At 37.8% G+C, this 19,651-nt stretch overlaps 2 protein-coding genes across 7 annotated transcripts in view; both read right to left on the reverse strand.

Annotated features, from left to right (window-relative positions):
- Window positions 1-3,643, reverse strand: part of EPB41L5 (erythrocyte membrane protein band 4.1 like 5) — a 61,043-nt gene extending 57,400 nt beyond the window's left edge. For all 3 annotated transcript variants that reach the window (XM_062578822.1, XM_062578821.1, XM_062578820.1), the window contains exons 1-2: window positions 3,518-3,643; window positions 3,074-3,258 (exon numbers count right to left, since the gene is read on the reverse strand). In XM_062578822.1, the coding sequence (XP_062434806.1) occupies window positions 3,074-3,253 (180 nt within the window). In that variant the 5' untranslated portion in view covers window positions 3,254-3,258; window positions 3,518-3,643. The remainder of the gene's footprint in view (window positions 1-3,073; window positions 3,259-3,517) is intronic.
- Window positions 3,644-12,276: 8,633 nt separating this feature from the next.
- The window catches only part of PTPN4 (protein tyrosine phosphatase non-receptor type 4), a 73,368-nt gene continuing 65,993 nt past the window's right edge, over window positions 12,277-19,651 (reverse strand). For all 4 annotated transcript variants that reach the window (XM_062578216.1, XM_062578213.1, XM_062578215.1 and 1 more), the window contains 3 exons: window positions 18,586-18,734; window positions 15,534-15,669; window positions 12,277-13,698 (listed from right to left, as the gene is read on the reverse strand). In XM_062578216.1, coding sequence (XP_062434200.1) covers window positions 13,612-13,698; window positions 15,534-15,669; window positions 18,586-18,734 — 372 coding nt within the window. In that variant the 3' untranslated portion in view covers window positions 12,277-13,611. The remainder of the gene's footprint in view (window positions 13,699-15,533; window positions 15,670-18,585; window positions 18,735-19,651) is intronic.

A 19,651-nucleotide genomic window follows, 5' to 3' on the forward strand; every position in this document is an offset into this window, starting at 1 on the left:
GCTTCAGAATCTGGGACAAAGATGGAAAAAAAACCCTTTTTAATCTGCCCCAAAAAATATTGATAACTCACAGAAGTTCATACTTCCCATTTTGATCATAGCAAAGTAGTAGTATGTAGTATATATAACACCGATATTCCTTAATAATTGACACGAAGTAGAATCTTTTAAAAAAAAGTCTAAGTACTGTATAGGATTGTATCTGATGATTACTTCAAGTCCCAGAGCTATTAACAACAACAAAAGAGTTAGAAAAGTGGACAGACTGAGCAGCCTGGGAGACACCATATAAGATCAGTGGACAAAAAGCATGGCTTTCGTTTACAGAATAATGTTCCCTGTGTTATCCTCCCTCCTTTTTTAAAAAATTAAACAGAAATTCAGCAATCTCAGATTTAGTCAACGATAAGAACTGTAGTTTGAGATCACTGTTCTTTCAGTAGTAAATTCACTGTAAGTCTGCAACTTAACAAACACTTTAAGCAAAGATAAGTCTGATACTGCTTCTAAATGCTTCTTCACCACATTTGGGGAGGCACACGGGGAACCAACTGCAGAACTGCTCCAGCTGGAAACTAACATAGCATGATACTGATTATTTTTCAGTCATATCATTTTCTTGACTTTGTTTACTGCAAGGCTGCCAAAAAGGACTTCTTCTGCCAAGGGGTGTGGAAACAGGGATGAATGAAAATGAAAGCAACATCTTTTTTCCTGTTGCAGCACCAGCTTACACCAGTTTAAAGTATTTATGTAGGCATAGAGTAAAAGAGGTGAAGTGTCCATTCCCATCCTCTTACTCGTGCAAAGTCCGCTCTTTCTCTGGCCGTGAACTAAACTCAATTTGCTAAATGATTCAGTTTTAAAAAATGCTTTTTGCTATTCTTATTCTTTTTTAAAAAAAGACAATTTCACAGAATCTATGTAGGTAGATAATTGAACTGCGAACTGACCTACTATGTAGGTAGATATACATAATTGAACTACGCGCCCAAGAGAGTGGAGTGAGCAGACATCTTTTGGGAGATAAGAGAGTATTTTGAACCAAATCTACTGCCAACAAAATAACAGAACCAGACTTGAAAAAGGTCTTCCCTTGAAGAGGCTGATGATCCTCAAGGAAGGTAGAGAAAAGGTAATTTTTATTTTAGAAAACAATAAAGCAGTGTTTTTGCCCCAAGATTTTATACTATTTTTTTAATTCACATCTCTCAAATATAATTACAAATGATATAAGTAGAGATATAAGAACAAACACACTAAGGATTCTGAAATGAAACATTTGCTGTACTTTTACTTCATTGTATTTTAATCACCAAAGAACTAGTATGCATCAGCCTCTAACAATGCACTGTGATTACTGCACCTAGCTATATAGATTCATGTGTTTGTTTACTGTTACTCTTCACAGACAGGGCTTCGTATTGGCTTATTATAAAGTGTGTATGTGGGGGGTAAGCGTGCAAAACAAGTGACAGTTTCCTGTAGAAAGACACTAGCAACTAGAAACTAGCAACTACTGCACCCTGCTCCAAGTTTTATAGTCCAGATGGTAGGTCATGACACCTCTTTAGGTTCAGTTTATGCTCCTCAAAGTCTTAAAAATGTTGTTACAGACACCAGGAATTTGCCTACAGAGCTGACTCCAGCACCAAAGATTACTGTTCTGGTTATGCAGAGACCCCAATTTAAACTTGAGTACTTTTTAAGTGCAGCTCTTACTATAAAGTATTCGAACGCATTCCTGGCCTCAAATCAAATATCCTAGGCACTAAGCAGCAGCGGATGCGTTCATTACATTGTTTCAGTGAGCTATACAGATATGTACAAATGAGTTTTATGTCTGTTTGTGTAGTTGTTTTGCAAACAGAGATGCCAAACTTCCTTTAACTCCACATTAGAGCGGTTCTGGTTGTTGCAGGAAATATTTTCATCTGTAGTACATCCATGATGTAGTCATCCACACTGCACAATGCTCTAACAAATTGGGTTTTCCTCAGACTACCTAATATTATAATCACTCTAAAATTATGTTTAAAATGAAAGGGGGGGGGGAAATAAAAAAGGCCATTTTAAGAATGGCTGCACTGCCTGCTCCTCCTAGCCAGCAGCTCTAATGTCAACGCAACTGTTTTTAAAGCTAAAATTCTACTGAGCTAGTTCAAACGTCTCGCTGACCCACAGCTTCCAAACCCAGCTACGTGAGCTCAGAGCAATATTAACCACTAACACATGGAAATGAAAAACTAGACTGCGTTACTTCTATTGCTACTGGTTGTTCTGTTAGCCAAATATGGATATATAATTAAGATGAAAGGAGACACGTGCATATTAAGGGAGTTGTAGAAATGTAAAACAGTCACTAAAACCTCTCCCCCCAATCAAGCACCATGCTGTGAGACCATCCTTGTTACATTGTCTGCCCCAGGGATGAAAACGAAGTAAAACTCCTCTCGCCCCTCTCACATTCACATAAGAACTACATCTCTCTCTGGCACAAAAACAAAATGAAAAGAAACAAAACCCACATAGAAGTTAATTTAAGACTGAAAAAAAAAAGAAAAGAAAAACCACACAAATCCTAAAACGTGTGTGAATTCCCTGTAACAACATGTATGCCAGCAGTGACTAGCTACGTATCTAGTAGAAAGCTGCCGAATATCTTCTGAAACTGTGACTTTCCCAGTCTCGCATCCCTTCCGCTCACTGCTCCCCTTCAACAGGGCTACACCTACCTTCCTTCTTAAGATACACATGTAACACACAGTAAAGAAAATCCAATCCATCTGAACATAAACATTACCCTACCTAAGCCAAGCATCAGCAGAAAAACTCCTCAACACGCAAAAAAGCACCGAACGCATAGGACACAACGACACCCGAGAACATGACACCTGGTATCCGCACATAACTAAATTAACGTTATTTCATTACCTATTTCTGACCAGTAAGTGAACCCCAGTCACAGGGCTGGTCGCTATGACAACCAGACATACCTCTCCCTGCCTTACACGATAAACACGGGCTGACCTGAGCCAGCGGCGCTCAGAAAGCAGCCCCGCCTCACGCGTACCGGCAAGTCCACGCTGACATCCGTGCCGTCCAGCAGCGCCACTCGACACGTGATGACGGATCTTGCGTCCCCGGCCGCAGGGATGTGGGTCGCGGCTCTCTGCGCTTCTCTCAGCCGCTCCTTCTCCGCGTGCTTACGCATAGACCGCCGTCCGAGGGTTCGCCGGAAGAAACTCAGCATTTTTGCTGTGAAACCCAAGACAGAGAAAGAACGAGGTAACATCACTCTTTCAAAGAAACGAGAAAAAATCAAAGCCCAGGTGTAAATCCCTTAGCGAATGCCAGGCGTTAGTGAAGAACTCTCGGGGACTCGAAGAGCAGCTTAATTTATTTGGATTTAAACATCTCCCTTGGCGCCTTGCGGGGGGGAGCTAAGTCCCTGGCAATATTCTGGGGGAAAAAAGAAACAAACAAACAAAAAACAAACAACTCGGTGATTACCTACCTCTCACACAATTAACAGCAGTTCTTCATTAATATTAAGCGCTACCGTGATCTTAAGCGAGCGAGGCGCGCTGCGGACCCGGGCCGCGGCCACAGCGCGCCTCTCGGCGCGCCCCGCGCAGAGCCACCCGCAGCGCCCGCGCCCCTCACCGGACGGCGCGCCTCGCGGCGGCGGCGGCGGCGCCGCCCCCCTCCCGCCCTCCCCACCGAGCGCGCCCCGCTCCGCGGCGGGGAGGCCGCCCCGCTCCGCCCCCGGCCCCAGCGGCCGTTACGAGCCGCCGAGGGAGCGGCGCGGCGCTGACCCGGCTGGCGGCGGCGGCTGCCGAGGCCCTGGGGCGGCGCGCGGAGCCCCCGGAGGGGCGGGCCCGCCGACATGGCGGAGGCGCCGCGGGAGGCCCTTAAAGGGGCAACGGCTCCGCCGGCTGGTTATGAGGTCTCGCCTTCACTCACCTGGGGCTTCCCGCCACCGCTCTCGGCGGCTCGGCGTAGCAGAGGAGACCGCACAGCCCGCGCCCGCTCCAGCAGAGAGGGAAACACGAGGGGAAGCGTAAGGAAGGCGCTGCCTTTTCCGGGCAGCAGGTGGGTCCACTGCCCCTTTAAAAGGGCAGGTCCCACCGGAGACAGGGGCGGACGCCCCCCGCCGCGAGCCCAGGTGGTTGCGCCCGGCGGAGGGCTGCTGCCGCGGGGGAGGAGCGCGGCGCGGCCCACGAGGGGGACCGGGGGGGGGGGGGGGGGGCGGGCAGCGGTGGCCCCGCGTGTGGCCGCGCCGCTGAGGCGGCAGCCGCCGCCATGTCGCGGACCCTGCCGTCACGGTACCCGAGGGGCGGCGGGGAGCGCGGGGGGGAACTAGCTTCTCACCTCGGGGGTGTTTCCGTACGGCCAAAGCTCTTCCCCGAGGGCCAGGGGAAGACCGGAGCCGCGGCACTGGCCGAAACCAGCCGGGTTTCGGTCACCCGCCTTCTGGACAGCCCAGGGGAGGAGCACCTACCGGCTTTACAAAGTTTCTATCCTTTATCTCAAAGGATAAAAGGTGCCTTTTCTATCAGGGTGCCTTGAGGATAAAAGGTGCCTTTTCTATCAGGGTGCCTTTAATTTTTTTTTTTTTTTTTTTTTTTTTTTTTGTGTGTGTGTGTGGGGGGGGGGGGGGGGAATCTTACAAAGATTCTCCTGTGTTTTTCAGCTATTTGCAATAAACAAAATTTTGTTTAATTCTCTAACAACATGGCATTTTTTTTCTGAGGCTTTAGGATGCCTTAAAAAGTCTGCAGCAAAAAGCTGTGTATTGAACAGACTCACATATAGCGCAAGTCCCCCCCTCATGTCTTTTGCCAGAAGATTTCATTTCTGTTTACCTGGAACAGGCCCTCACCTGACCAGCGATAGCAAAAAGCCTCAGACAAATGCATTCCTCATCCATTAAGTTTACGAGGAAAGCATATTTGAATACTCCTGAAGCATTACTATTATAATACTTTGACAAGTATTTATAAGTTGCAGTAAGTTATGTACATTAAATAAAGCCGAATCATCTACAAACTATTACTAGTATTTATACGCTGAAACTGTAAGAATTGTAGATTATCAGGACAAATGATGACACACTGCTGGAACATGCAGGTTGTTTTTTAATATCCTTTGAAAACACAAGCACTGTTTGTCCCAGTGATCTGTATTTTTATCATTTTTCTTATTTGCCATTCCCATTTAGGGGAAAGATGCTCTGCCAGGAGCTATGGTAATTATGAATGGTTGCATTTTAGTTGTGGGTATTTTTTCGGTACATAGTTGTGTTCAAGCTAATATTTGAGGTCCCTAGATAGAAAACGCACAAAAGGTAATATAAACTTCACTTGCAAAGTATATTGCCTACTAACAGAATCACTGCTCTAAGTAAATTAACTCAAAATTTCTTGAAAATTCTAGGATATTTGGGGATCCAGCTACATAAAACCATCTGTAAAAGTGGAGACTTCTTTGTTATTGGGACCAATTATTATACTGATAATATATTATCTCCAGAATTCAACTATAAACCTGGCCTGAGGTAACTGGTAACTTATTAGCCAAGCGCTGTAATGAAAAATGCATTAGTACATTGCTATGGCAAAACTGACTCCACTGCCTGAATACAGATTGAGTTATCTTGATGTCATTTGCTGAAAACAAAGTTGCCAGGTAACTGTCAAGTATTGCTAAGAGGCAGGCTCATTTTAATGTTAAATACCAGTTATTTTATCACAGTAGGATCTAGGATAGAGGGACCTGAAACAGAAGGAACAAGGCAAGCTTAGGAGAAAGATGAGATTTAGATTCATGCCTGGTTATTTAATCATGAGCACAAGTCACAAAAGGGTGGTATTTGGATACTTACTATCAGAGGAGCATGGACTGTGCTTGCTCCGTAGCCTATCGTGAAATATATGTGTAAACTTTGAATAAAGTTCCCAGAGGAAAAAAAAAAAAAAGTTACATTTAACAGAAAAAAAGCCTATTCATTTATCTTGGAAGTTTTCAGATATCCGGTGTGTTCACAGTGCAGATCAACTAACTGATCATCTGCATAAAAAGGATACTTAGTTCCTAGCAGAGATCTGTCCAATAAATGGTTCTCTCCTTGCCCTTGGTTAAGTATACTTAGTCTAGCATCTTCCTATTAAACTGTTCTGCAGAATAAATTACCTGCTATCTAGAGCATGTCCAATTAAACTTTCCACCCATCTTCAAATTTTTCTTCAAACTGAACTTCCTTCCACCTCTTCACTCCAAAGCTCCCTTGTCACCACCCCGTTGCTCTCAGTTCCCTTTGTCACTTCAGTGGCACAAACATTTTCACTCACCTACTTCATACCCAGCCTTTTACTATTTTTCATGTAATTACAGTCTGCTCCTTCCTCACAATTTACTACTCAAGATACATGCACAGGGATGCGTGATGATTACTTTTCCTACCTTTTCTCCCCTCAGATGCTTCCCCAGTGGTTTATCTTTTAGTACTTCAAATCAAACCGCCTTGTCCTCACTTTAAATGCTTACAATCATCAAGTCAAATTAAGAACATGTTGATGTCTCTTTTCCTACACTCTTGCCCCCCTGAGATTTCATCCTTTTTGCATTCTCTTCTACATCCTTTTATTTTTCTCTTACTACTTCAGCTTTGAACATTCCTCTCACTTTTTGGCAGCAAGTATCTGTTCTACTTTTCATCACAAGCTTCCATCAGAATTTTTACTCTCCACATCAGTAGTCCTCATGCCCTTCATTTTGTGATCAGACTATAATCTCTGCTGAGCACTTTGTCTCTGAAATACATTTAAAATTCACATATCTGTGTAAAAGATTAATAAGGAATTATTCTCCTCAGTAGCACAAAAACTGCAGCATATATTTTTCAGGTAAAAAAACCCTTGACCTCCACTGCTAATATAACAATTTTTATGTAGGCAAACAATTTCATTCCTGTTAATTTAGCATCTTTTTCTAGTGCTCAATGCATAATGTACACATTCACATCTACAGTAAAGCAGAACTATAGTTACAGAATACAATCTAAAAATACAAAATACAAATATGAACATTATCTGGCATCAGAATTCTGTAAAAGTAGCATAACAAACCCGTGTGTATAGCAGCAAGAAAATTGCAAAAAATTAAATTACTAAAGCACATCTTTATTTTGCAATTAAACAATTAAGATCCACAAGTAAACTATATATATTTTCAAGTCTGTACCTAGACAACTATTTGTCAACTGAAATTGAATATATCCACAAAATATGCATAACAGCATTTTTTCACATAATAGAATGAAATTTTACTGAAGACTAAAACAAGACTTGTTAAATTTTAATTAGCATATTCTGGGAACTGCTGGTTTTCTGTAGAATGTTAGTTTATCATTTTAATAGCAAGTAATTTCATTTTATCAAAATGAGGACAAATACATAAGGCCCTTTTTAAAGCATACAGTAGCTGCAGTGACAAAAGCTGAATTTGTTTTCACATTGTCCAGTGTTGACCAATTTCAAGTTTCCATCATTTTCAGTCAACTACTCTGGCTGCTTAGCCAAGATGTTGCATTTTGTAATTTTTTTTTCCTTGTGTGCTTTTTAATGAATTTATAGGCAAAAGTCTACTTAATGGGAAGAAACTTCCCCATCCTCCCAACATTAAGAGAAAGACAGATACACCAGAGTTAGTCTAAACACAAAAGAGCTATTCAACTCTGAGATGATTTACTTCACACTTGTAATCATTGAGCAGTATGAAACTGAGATGAAATTTGACAGCAGAAAGCCACAGCTGGAAATGCAAACTAATTGCTAGAAGTGACTAGCAAAAAATATTGCCACCATCTGATTGTTAATAATGATCTAGATAATCTTCCCTTTGTATTTACACATAGTATAGCACCTGTTACGGGGGAAAAATAAATCTTAACACGAACAGCCCAACCAAACTGACTGGTTAAAATGTCATCACTGGTAAGTGAAGCAAACAAACCAAACTAAAAACTAAGCAATGCTGAGAAAATAAAACCTTAGTTTTCCTACCTTAATTTTCCTGTAAGATTACTATGGGTTGTTACTGTGGTGCCCCAATGTACTGAGATAACTGCACTGGATAGTTTATAGTCTTTGTGGATATATTCTAGTTAAACAACAGCTTAACATAAACTGTGTAACCCCTTTACTCATGTCTTAGGCACTTGGCCTAGGAGTAAAAGGATGACAACGTCTTTAAACTTTGTGCATTATTATTTTTAGTTATCAAAATTCAAATAAGTTAAAAAAATATTGTTTTCCAGGTATTTTGACCTAATGTTAAAATAATGTTAAGCAGAAACAATTACAGTAAACATAGCTATTAAGCAGTTAGCTGAGAGAGATCACAGAGATAAATTTACGAGTATCCTGTAGTTTCTATTTGCACTTAAAAAAAAGGGGGGGGCTTTGTATTACTTTTAAGACAGGAAAACTGAGATGACAGAGCTATTAAAATCTATTATCTGAAAGTCTGACAGAAACATATGAAACAGTTGGAACAACAGAAAGCATTGGTACCAAGATGTAACCCAAATTATCTCTGTACAGAAACCCATTAAGCATCTCTCTCCAAACCCAATTTATTTTCTCCAATAGTTCAGTCAGTAGTAAGCATGAGATAAAGTGCTACTATTCAAACATCCAAAAACTGAAAAAAATCATTTAAAAATGTCTAAGTTTGCTAAATATGAAATAATGTAACCCCAAAAAAGTCAGCCAGTATGAAACCAAAATTCATGCTATAGCATACTAGAACATTTTAGTGTTTTTTTAAAAAAATTAGGCTAGCTTTTTCAAAGAAAAACTACATATTGATTTTGTTAGAATTCCAATTTTTTTAGAAAGTAATTTTCCTCTTAAATTTTTAGCAGCCGAGCTCTCAATGAGTGAAACATGCCTAAATCAGCAGCAGCAGCTTATGCACCCCAGTTAAAGTTGCAGCTAGAGAAGCCCTATGAATTGAAAAGGAGCATGCTTGCGGTAACAACTAGCAGTAGAGGTAAAATCCAGTGATGACAAACTTTGCAGATTACTAAACCAAAAAATACCCACAAAACCAAACAAACGAAACCCTCAAATAACTTTGGTTTCTACATTCAGTGGAGCAATACAGATTGGACAGAACAGTTGCATTAATACCAACAAACCATTTTCCTCTCCTAACAGCTTTCCAAACACCACTAATTATTTCTGCAGTTTCATGCAAGATCCACTTTTAACCCAGGAACACATTTTCTGTGGATTTTGATCTTTCATCCTAGTACTAAATGTACTAATGGAAAAGAGCTTTCCTGGTCTCAAAAGAAAAGGTGGGTACTTCCATTAGCAAATATGCATAGCAAACCAGGGACCAGAGATAACATGTGAGCTACAAAAGGACTACAAGTGACATAAGAGGGCACCGTTCCTGTAGCTTGTAAAAGTCCGAAAATGCAAAATTTGGATTTGGACCATAATCCAAGCCCTCCCTTCATACTCAGGGTGAAGGGCCTTTAATTAAGCTTGCCTGCAAAGTGGGTCTGCAAGCACAATTCAGTGTACGGACTGGACAACCCACTTTTGCTTGGGAGATTTGTGGACAGCAGACCTGTAGGATTTCAAGCTCACGCTAATTCCCTGAGCCCTCAAACATCGCCCACACACCCGCACACACACTGTAGAAGCATAAAAATACCATGTAATCCGGTTCCACAGCACACCTGGAGCTCCAGCATCTCTGTGCAAGGCCTTTGCTACTTCCCTTGAGCACTGCAGCAGCTCAGCTGCATTTTGGCCCTCCTCTGGGTACTATGGCACTTTTTGGACGCTCTCCACAGGAAGGTGCCAGCTAAACGGGTCCCACTGCAAACTGCTCGTGTTCCTTAACCCCCTGATTGCTTTCTCTGCTTTCTCTCCCTTTCTCTAATATGTGTTGTGCTATACTGTAATCAGCTCTTCTAAAATATTGCTGTTGTCTCTAGGAGACATAAGCTAAATTTGTTGTAAGATTTAATACACTTAGAGAAACGTGCAAAAAACTTTAGTTAGCATTCAGTGTAATGGGATAAATCAGCTTTCTCTTTTCAATTACTAGGAGAGCGCATATAATAACAAAATGCATAAAAGCAGTGAGTTTTATTGATTAAGGCTTATGCATTATTTAAAATACCAAATATTTCCAAATTCAGTACAACTGAGTGTTGAAGAACTCATTTATCTGCTTTATGTAAAATAGTATTTCTCAAAATTGACTGGCTGACAATCTGCAGAGGATTTATAAAATAGTATCTGCACCTTATTTCATATTTAGCAAAAATAAAAATTGCCTCCACAACACTCAACCCCCACTCCATGTTTTTCTACTAAAAACCCTTCAAATTCACTTGAAATAAACAGATGGTAGTGGTAATTTTCAATCTGAATTAAGAGGAAAACCAAAAGTCTTAACATTATACATTGTCATAAAGTTGTCATAATATTGCTCTTATTTACAATGAAAACTTTTTTTAAAAAAACTGGATTTGTATCATGGAAGTGTTACAAACATACTCTTCCCCCCCAACATTTTTCCTAAGTCAAATGGTATGAAAATAATTATTCATAAAATCTAACAGTCATAAAATTAACCACATATAGGTCACTATGTTTGAAAGATACATTCATGTTTTGCACAGCATGAAACATATAAACTTTTTTTTTTTTTTAATTTTTAAGGATGATACAGATCTTCATAACCCAAAGTAAAATAATTAGCAGTTTTAGATTTTTTTTTAGCCATATAAAAATATTTTAAGGCCATTTATACCACAACAGGTAGAAATATTTGAATGAATGATGCATGGTGCAGTAAGGCTTCAAACCTATTTTCTTTCTCAATGAGTTTTTGATTAATGTTATTATCTGCCTTGGAGAAGCCAAAAAGCCACTTATTAGCTGATGGCCAGTTATCACCAAATAGTTACTTTATTCCAATTTTTTCCCACTGCAACTGGTTAGTACATTAAAAATCAGCTTAAGTCAATGCAGACGAAGATTCTGGAGAGTCTTAGTCTTCTTGCCTGTATCTTTAATCAAAATAGCAACAACAGACAACCAATAAATATCCCACACATAATTGTGGTATAAATGGATCTTCTAAACTCAAACTGCTTTGGCAACTTTACATAAGAATATTTTACTATGTGACATATGAACACTATACAATGTTACTATAAACTGTATTTCTGCTTTCCCTCAGAAAATAAAAAAGGGCAAATGCTATTTTCATTTATAATTTGACTATGAAGAAGTTTTTTTCAATATAATGGATGAATAATTTTAATTTTAGACATTAAGTGCTTAGCTTAAATTAACCTTCCAAATAGCCAGCATCACAGCTAGTAAACTTGTCATATGAAAGTTAAAGCTTTACTTTCCTAAAGAATAAATTTTTCATTGCAAATGGCTTAAAACAAAACTGAGATTAAAGCTACTTTATTACTTTCAGTTTCTCAGATCCAGAGACTCCTGTAAGATTCGTTTTTTCACTGAGGGATAGTGTTGATTTATGCATCAAATCTAGAAATATAAGCAATAGGGCCATAGGCCATCTAATATTATTTTGTTTTCTAAAAATATTTAAAACTCTATCTTCCATTTGGTATTGTTTCTCTTGTTTATTATTAATTCATTAGCCAGGATTTCACTTTGCCTGAATCCCTTTTCACTTAATATTTCATAGCTGCTCTTTCTAATGTCCATAGAACACAGTATATTATTTATATAATTCTTCAATAGTTAAAAACTTTCTCAGTGTAGAACTTTCCATTTTAATTCTATGCTCTACATAGCTTATAACAAAATGGACTGGATAAAACATTCTCAGGAAACCAATACAATAAATTAAAACTTTTAAATATAGGGCACAAACTTATTTTGTTGCAGGGCAGTCAAAGTGACTGATTTTTTTTCTTACAGTATATTAAACCGGACACCTTGTTACTAACTTTCTTTCCTATACTGGAAAAATATTAAAAATGGGACTATATATGTATCTTTAGAATGAGCTCAGATACTGTATCAGACAGACAAATGTGCTACCTAAACAGGCAATGCATACAAACTGTACTCTGCACAAACGTAACAAAATGACCAGGGTCATGAAGGAATTAAAATAAAGTTTTGGGGCAACTTGATAGTGTTCTCCCTCCCCCCCTCCCCAAACTATATACATATATATATATATATATATATATGTGTGTGTGTGTGTGTGTGTGTGTATACACACACACATATATATATTAAAAAAAGAAAAAGGCAGACCTGTACGAACATGGCTTGAAATCAACTATAAGGACTTAAAAAATAATCAGTTAGCAGATAATGGAATTGAACCACATCTGATTGTAAGTTTAACTCAAGTATCAGTGCTATTAAACAATTATGGCCTAATTGAGTAAGACAGCTATTTTCAATAAAAGAATAAAACAAAGTATCAGCTTCTAAAGACCTACCAGCATTTCATGGTAAGCTGCTAGGAAGTGACTAGTTGAAAGGAATGAAGGAATGTGTCAGGTTTTTCACATAATTACAACACAGCAGCAAACAACGCTCATTCATTAAGTTGGCAGAGGTGCTTTTGCTACTAAGAGTAGCATGCAGGTACTTGTATAAGAAAAGAGGGAATGGTATTTCCATGACCCCTTGCAGTAACATATTCCAAGCACCAAGGGCCGTTTTCAAAATCTGAACCCATTAAGATAAATACGACAGGACAATACCACCCCCACAGAATCACGAGTGCCTTTTCACTGGATGTACGCTGTAAGTCTCAAGGCACTTAAGGGGTTAAGACATAAATGCATGCACTAGTTCCCATCACGTAATCTTAAGTCACATGAACCAGAATACACCAGTGTATGACACACAAGATGTGTCAAAGAAATGCTGTTTATTATTTTTATTTATTTTACAAGATGCTGGTAAGTGGGCATTATGCAGCTACTGCTGGGTTAACACGGATGCCAGCTTTCCTCTAATAACCAGCCGGTCTCTAATAAGGGTGTAGGACAACGTGTGCTGCATCAGTAGGCAGTGTGTATCTCTCTAGTATTGGCAATATTGCTAATGTTGTAAAAAACGAAAGTGAGAGTCTGTACATTGTAAATAAACCTAGCACTGGAAAAAGACCATGGCTTAGTGTATTTTTTCCATTTGTTTTTCATTTTAAGAGACATGGGTGTAAAACAGAGTGAAATAATTCCAAGCCTTGTTTGTAGCAATTCAACCAGAAGCGCAGTATATGGCACTACAATGAAATATTGTAGATTACCCTGAACACAATTAGTTCTTTCAGTTTATGGGTTGCTCAGAGCAAAGCACGAAAATAAAATCTTCAAACACATGAAGGTTAGAAGAGTTTCAGAGACTGATTCTGTTTCAACGTAAAGTGCAACAGTGCTGAAGTTTTCAAAGTCCTTTGTCAATTCTTTGCTGTACTTCACTATTATTTCCTGCAAACAGTATTATGGCACAAAAATGCTGCCAGTTCATTATAGAGGACAGGATTCCTCAATTGATATCTTTCCTTTTTTTGCTATTTATGCAGTGATGCTTTTAAAGGTTTAACAAATCCTTCTTCATACACCTTCAAAATAGCTTCACACACAAATCTGTACTGACTCTGGAAAAAAAAAAGTAGATTCAGTTAATTGAAAAGAAACATAATGGAATTGTGTCACATGGCAGGAAAAGGGGTCTCTAAGATTTCCCATTCCATTCAGCTGATGGGCCAGAACTGTGCTTCAAAGATAGTTTAGAAAACACAAAACAACAGGAAGGTTATATTAGAACATCTTGTTTCTAAACAAAAGAATGGAATGAAAGGCATTTGAAAATACATACCAAAAGTCATATCCACAAAATCATTCCTATTCTGACATCGCCGTCTATTTAGGAATTTTTCTGCCCTTCCTTTCCTTAGTCAAGTTTCACTAACCTAAAGTTTCCATGTAATCAGATTCAGATGCTATAATGAAGTACTTTTTTCCTATTTACATTAATTCTGGCATGCTACAGGCACCTCTTTCTCAATTATGGAGAAAAAAGAAAATTGTTTCATGCTTTTAAAAGCTAGAATTCTAGCCGTTTAGCATTATAGAGTGTCTGTCTACTATATTTTTTAAGTCTAGCAGTTCCATGCATAAGACATCACAAATACCATGTTTTAACCAAGTAATAGTTAAAAAACAAACAATCAAACAAAAAAACCCAAACACTCTCACAGTAATCAAATTAGACTACTGTAAAAACTAAAATTAAATAAATTATTTTGCAAAGTGCCATGACTAAGAGCAACTACTGTGTAATGGTGTATATGCTGGTCAGAAAGCTAGCGTTCCTATCTCTTCGGTGTCTTAGAATATCCTGATCTATGCAGTCATTGTTGATGTCAGATCTTAAATGGGCATAGAAACAGATTTAGTAACAGACTCATTATTGACTCTATTGCTGCACATACATTTAAATAGTTAAATTTATACATGTTTTTATAAAATAATTATTTTGCCCCCAATGTTCCCTGAAGGACCTTTTCTCAGTTTTCTTCACGTATTAGAGAGGAGAATCATGCATAGAGCCATCTTGTGGACATTGGCCGAATCTTTCGGGAGACGCAAAAGCAGGAATAGACAGCATAATAATAGATCATGTTTATGAAACCTCTTTAGGAAAAAAAAAAAAAACACCGAGTCTCATATCCCTTTTCCCTCCAATGCAGTAAACACCTATGTTTCACTGAGACTAGAAACTCTTGGTTTTTCCAAGAAGAAAATGAGACCAGAGGGTACTTAGCACATGCTGGAAAAAATAATAGTTAAATCCCTTTCCCGTTGCCACCACGTCCCTTTAATAAATAAAGCTCTCTTTATATATGCTACTGACATGTAGAAATTCATATTTTACAGTCATCTCAAACAGCAAGAATTGTCCTTTATTCTTACTCATGTATCATCATCATTTCTCCTGTCCTAGCTGCATAGTAAAACATCTTGTTCACTTGAATGTGAATTCTGGACAGCAGCTTTCAACTATTCAACTATGGATGACCTAGAAATGGAGGCCCACAAACACTTTTTGTAGATTTGTGTTTTTCCCTCATGTCTTGCACCTTTCTATGTTTGCTTTTTATGCTACTGCCGTTCTTAACTCCCTGGAATTAGGTTTCTGCGTTCTCCATGGAGTAATTTGTACACTACTGAAAACAGGTAATTTTTGACATTAATTGTCAGGTATCTCTGACAAAGTCGCGACTTCATTCATGTTTTCTTTGGAGAAATTTTAAAAACCCTGCTCTTTTCTAGCAATTTATTTCTGCCTGGAGCCAAGGCTAAAGCTACACGGTAAATATATCCTCTTTGAAAACAGGATCAACAGCAGTCTAATAAAAATGTCTAGTGATAGAACTACATAATATGAAGCTATTCTTCTACAACACAGAATAGCAAGGATGATACTCACAGGTGTTTGGATCATCATGGCTCTCTGATCTCTCATGGTTCTTACAATATCTAATGGATAAACGGGCTGATTGCATTCAATGAGACACATAGCCGTCTCCATAGTGATAAGAACTCCTGTTCGTCCAATTCCAGCACTGTAAAAAACAACCAAGAGAACTCAAACAAAAAATGAAATAAGAAAGCATCTCGAGTATAATTGACACTTAAAGAACATGTATACTTAAATAAGATGTACACTGTACATTTAGAATCAATTTGACCATTACTGGAATGACCATTGCTAGAATATCAGGTTGACTTGATAAAACCATTTATATGTCCATAAAGTGTCCGTACCTTCATATTTGAGCATAAAGAATAGAACAATTATTAGAAACCTTTGGAAGATGAGAATAATAATCATTTTCTTAGTATTAAGAAGTATTAGAGCTCCAACTTCTATGTGTTGAAAAATCTCTAGGAACATGTAAGAACAATTCCTTTTAAGAAAATTAAGTACTGCAACACATACATTTCAGAGTGGCAAAATTGTTAGCGTTTATAAGAACCATTCTTAGTTTAAAAATAGAACAATTTTAAAGACTTGGCTTCATTGTTTTACAGATATACACACTTTTCTACAGCTAGGTATCCTCAAAGACTGAACATTCTATCTTGAACATGAATATTAGCTTGTTACAAATTCAGATTTTTCACATTCAAGAAAACAGTGTTACAGTTTTGAAACAGAAAGCCAGTATTTCTTCATATATGCATAGAACACCAAATCTATAATTTCAAATGTCAGCATTATCTCAACTGACACAACTAGTATTTCAGACAATAAATGAAAGTGTTTCCTTCTAAATAAGTTAGTTAATATGAACATTCTGACCATTGCAACTCACTGCTCTGATTCTGATTGAAGTATTTCTTTAAAACTGACCAGAAGGTGGCATCAAAGCTATTATATATATAATTTCCATGATGTCAAGAGAATTTTATGACAAAATGTAAACGTGCTAGCTAAATTTAAATTATTAATTAGGACTTTATACTTCTAGCTTTAACACACAGAATGTGTATGCTGAATGTTCTATCAAAATAATACAGAAACAGTATTTGTCGAAGAATCTAAGGATGAATTACAACTTGAGACGATTCAGAGAACGGCAACAAGGATTATGAAAAGTGCGATGCAGTTTCCATATGATAAACATCAAACAGGCTGGAACTTCTCAGCTTGGACAAGAAATGACTGATGGAGAGGAAACACAGACATGATAAAAGACAAGAAAATCATGCATGGCATGGACAAGGTGGGTGGCTAACCATCTCTTCTAGTACAATAATTAGAAACTGCCAAACTAAAACTAAAAAAAAAGAAAAAAAAATCAAATGCAAATATGTGGAACTTTCTGCCAAAGGACAGGAATGTAAGAGCTCAGGAAAAAGAACAGAAATGTATTTGGAAAAGAAAAGCAATAGACAAACCATAACCAGTTCAGGAACTTCTTTACATTGAAAATAGTCAGAAGCTCCTAAATTTGCTGCTTCACAATTGCTTAAAAAAAAAAAAAAAAAAAAAAAGGAAAAAAAAAGGTAAAAAAAAGGAAAAAAAAAAGAAAAAAAGAAAAAAAGAGAAAGCTACTGTAACAAAGTACTACTGCTACCTGGCTTTCCCATACTAACATTGGTGGCTCTCTCCCAGGTGAGTTCTGAAAATAAGTTTCAGTGTTTTGCTGCCATAATGCTTTGTCCCACTAGACTGAGGAGCTTTTAAAAACAGCCTGGGGTGCACAATGTGGAATTCCAGGGCTCCTTCAGCTTGACTCATTAGTGGCATTTGATTAAATTCACCAAAAGCCAGCAACTTAGGTCAAATGGATAAATTACGTGGTAGTGTGATATCTCCCTCTCTTCTGTGAGGCATAAAACTGTTCTGCATTGAAGTTATCTGTGTGGAGCTTATTCCAGTCTCTCTGCAGACTTGGATATTTTGCATTGCCTTAGTTGTATCTGACTGATATTTTAGCTGTTTTCTTCACAACTGTATTGACTAAAAACACACTCTGATAATAGAAATTGAGGAAAAATATCATTTAAGACATTAGCGTTCTGGCACTGGTTTCACTAGTTTGTAAGATTCATTCTGACCAGTACAAGCAGAAAAGACAGAAAAATCAGTTAAACACAACTTTGGTGTACAAAGCATTTAAAACAGAAAACATTTTTCTATAAGCCTGCTTCAATAAATGTCTGGTTCACTTGTAGATTAGATAATATTTAAATTGTTTTTATCCTTTAGATTTCTCTCATTTTTTCTACAACTGAAATAGAAATACTAACTGTCTTAACAGTGGTCAGAAAGTTAGAGGGCAAAACTTGTTCACTGAACTACTAACCAAAAATTGGTTACACGTGTATGTTCACTTGAAGACATACAGCATTGCTCATTTTAGTTTATTTAATTAGGTATTTTAAGGATTAATATTTTGAAATTTACTATAGGAATGCAGAATGTCTTAAATGCTATTTCACAAGAACAGCACATAAAGAAACATGTTTCAGGTGTACATAAAAATCCAAGTAATAGTTACTTTAATCCATGAAAAACAAATTGTTGGGAAAAATATATCATCTTAATGTATGTATCAAAATATCATCTAGTCTAAGAATTTGCAAACTTTAGTGAAAGTGTCTTTTATTTCTTTATTCTATATACCATTTGTATTTCCTGCTTTGGATTATTTATCTGGCTTTCCTAGAGCTCTGCAGAATAGTCACTAGAAGGAAAAGATATACCTTTTGCCATCTCCCTGAATTATTATATAGACTTTCACAAGTATTTTACTTTAAGAGATGCTTGTAGACACTGTTTTTGCTTACCAAGATGTGATTATTGTATTAAGAAAAAGTAATTGTTTAATTTATATGTTGAGTTCTCCTGTTCTTCCTAGAGCTGAGATGCAACTAGATATTTTACTTGAATAATAAAGCACGTAAAAACTATTTGATGAAAAAATAAATTCAGTTTGATAATTTAGGAAAGTTGGGAAAAAAATGAATACCTGCAATGAACAACAACAGGTTCTTCTCTGCCAGCCCTCTTCTTTCGCACAAGACACACAAAATCTAGGAAATCACTCGAATCATCAGGAACCCCATGATCAGGCCATGCTATATACTGAATTTGGGTTAGTTGGCGGCTTTCCTCTTTCTGATCAGCAACGCAAAGTTGTTTAGGGTAATTAAGGTCCCATGGAAAAAAACAATAATAATAAAAATCAGTGGTACACTTATAACAGCTTGTGCCCATAATAAAAGTGGCTTCAGGCAATTAGCAGTGCTTTAATGTCAATTATTGCTCATCCAGGATTTTTATAATTACACTTTTTTCTTTAAAACTAAGTAGAACATGTAACAGGCAACATAAAAATGTTTTTATCTACAGCAGGTTAAAAAAATGCCACTTTACATAATGGCAAATAGTTCAAGTTCAAATGGTCAATCTTACCAGTAGACATACAAAAAGAACAGATATCCCCAGTTTTAGCAAAGCAAGTTAAGCAGGAAAAGGTAATATCTTACTGGATTAAATGACAGACCTGGTGGTGGTGAGGTGGGGAGAGATGGGCCCTTTCAGGCTTAAAAGCCTTTCTTCAGACTCGGTGTGAACAGCAGTATTGTTTTGGCCTTATCTGCACCTCTAGTTTTATCCAGCATACTACATAAAGTGCAGAATGACTTTGTTTTCCCAATTCCTCCTCCTTTCCCTCCTGGCACCCCAAAAAAAATCATGAACAAACAATCTGCCTCTGATTATTGGAGGAGACAGGCTGTACAATCCATGTAAAAGCAGCATTTCAAAGAACAGGAGTTACTACACAACAAGTAATTTTTTGGCATGGAATCATCCACAGAGGTTTATTACCATCCACTGCTGGTAATAAATGAGCAACCGTCTCAACAGCACACAGGAAGGGACTTACAGCTGCAAATTGACTACAAGGCAGCTCTGAAAGATTGGCATCTAATCTGGAAATTCAAGCAGTGAGAAACAAATACGTGAACTAAATTCCAGAAACCTATTTTCAAAAATCCCCGAAACTGAAATGCTGGCTGGGGAAGCTGTGA

Source organism: Rhea pennata, chromosome 6 (genome assembly GCF_028389875.1).
Source record: "Rhea pennata isolate bPtePen1 chromosome 6, bPtePen1.pri, whole genome shotgun sequence".
Taxonomy (NCBI): domain Eukaryota; kingdom Metazoa; phylum Chordata; class Aves; order Rheiformes; family Rheidae; genus Rhea; species Rhea pennata.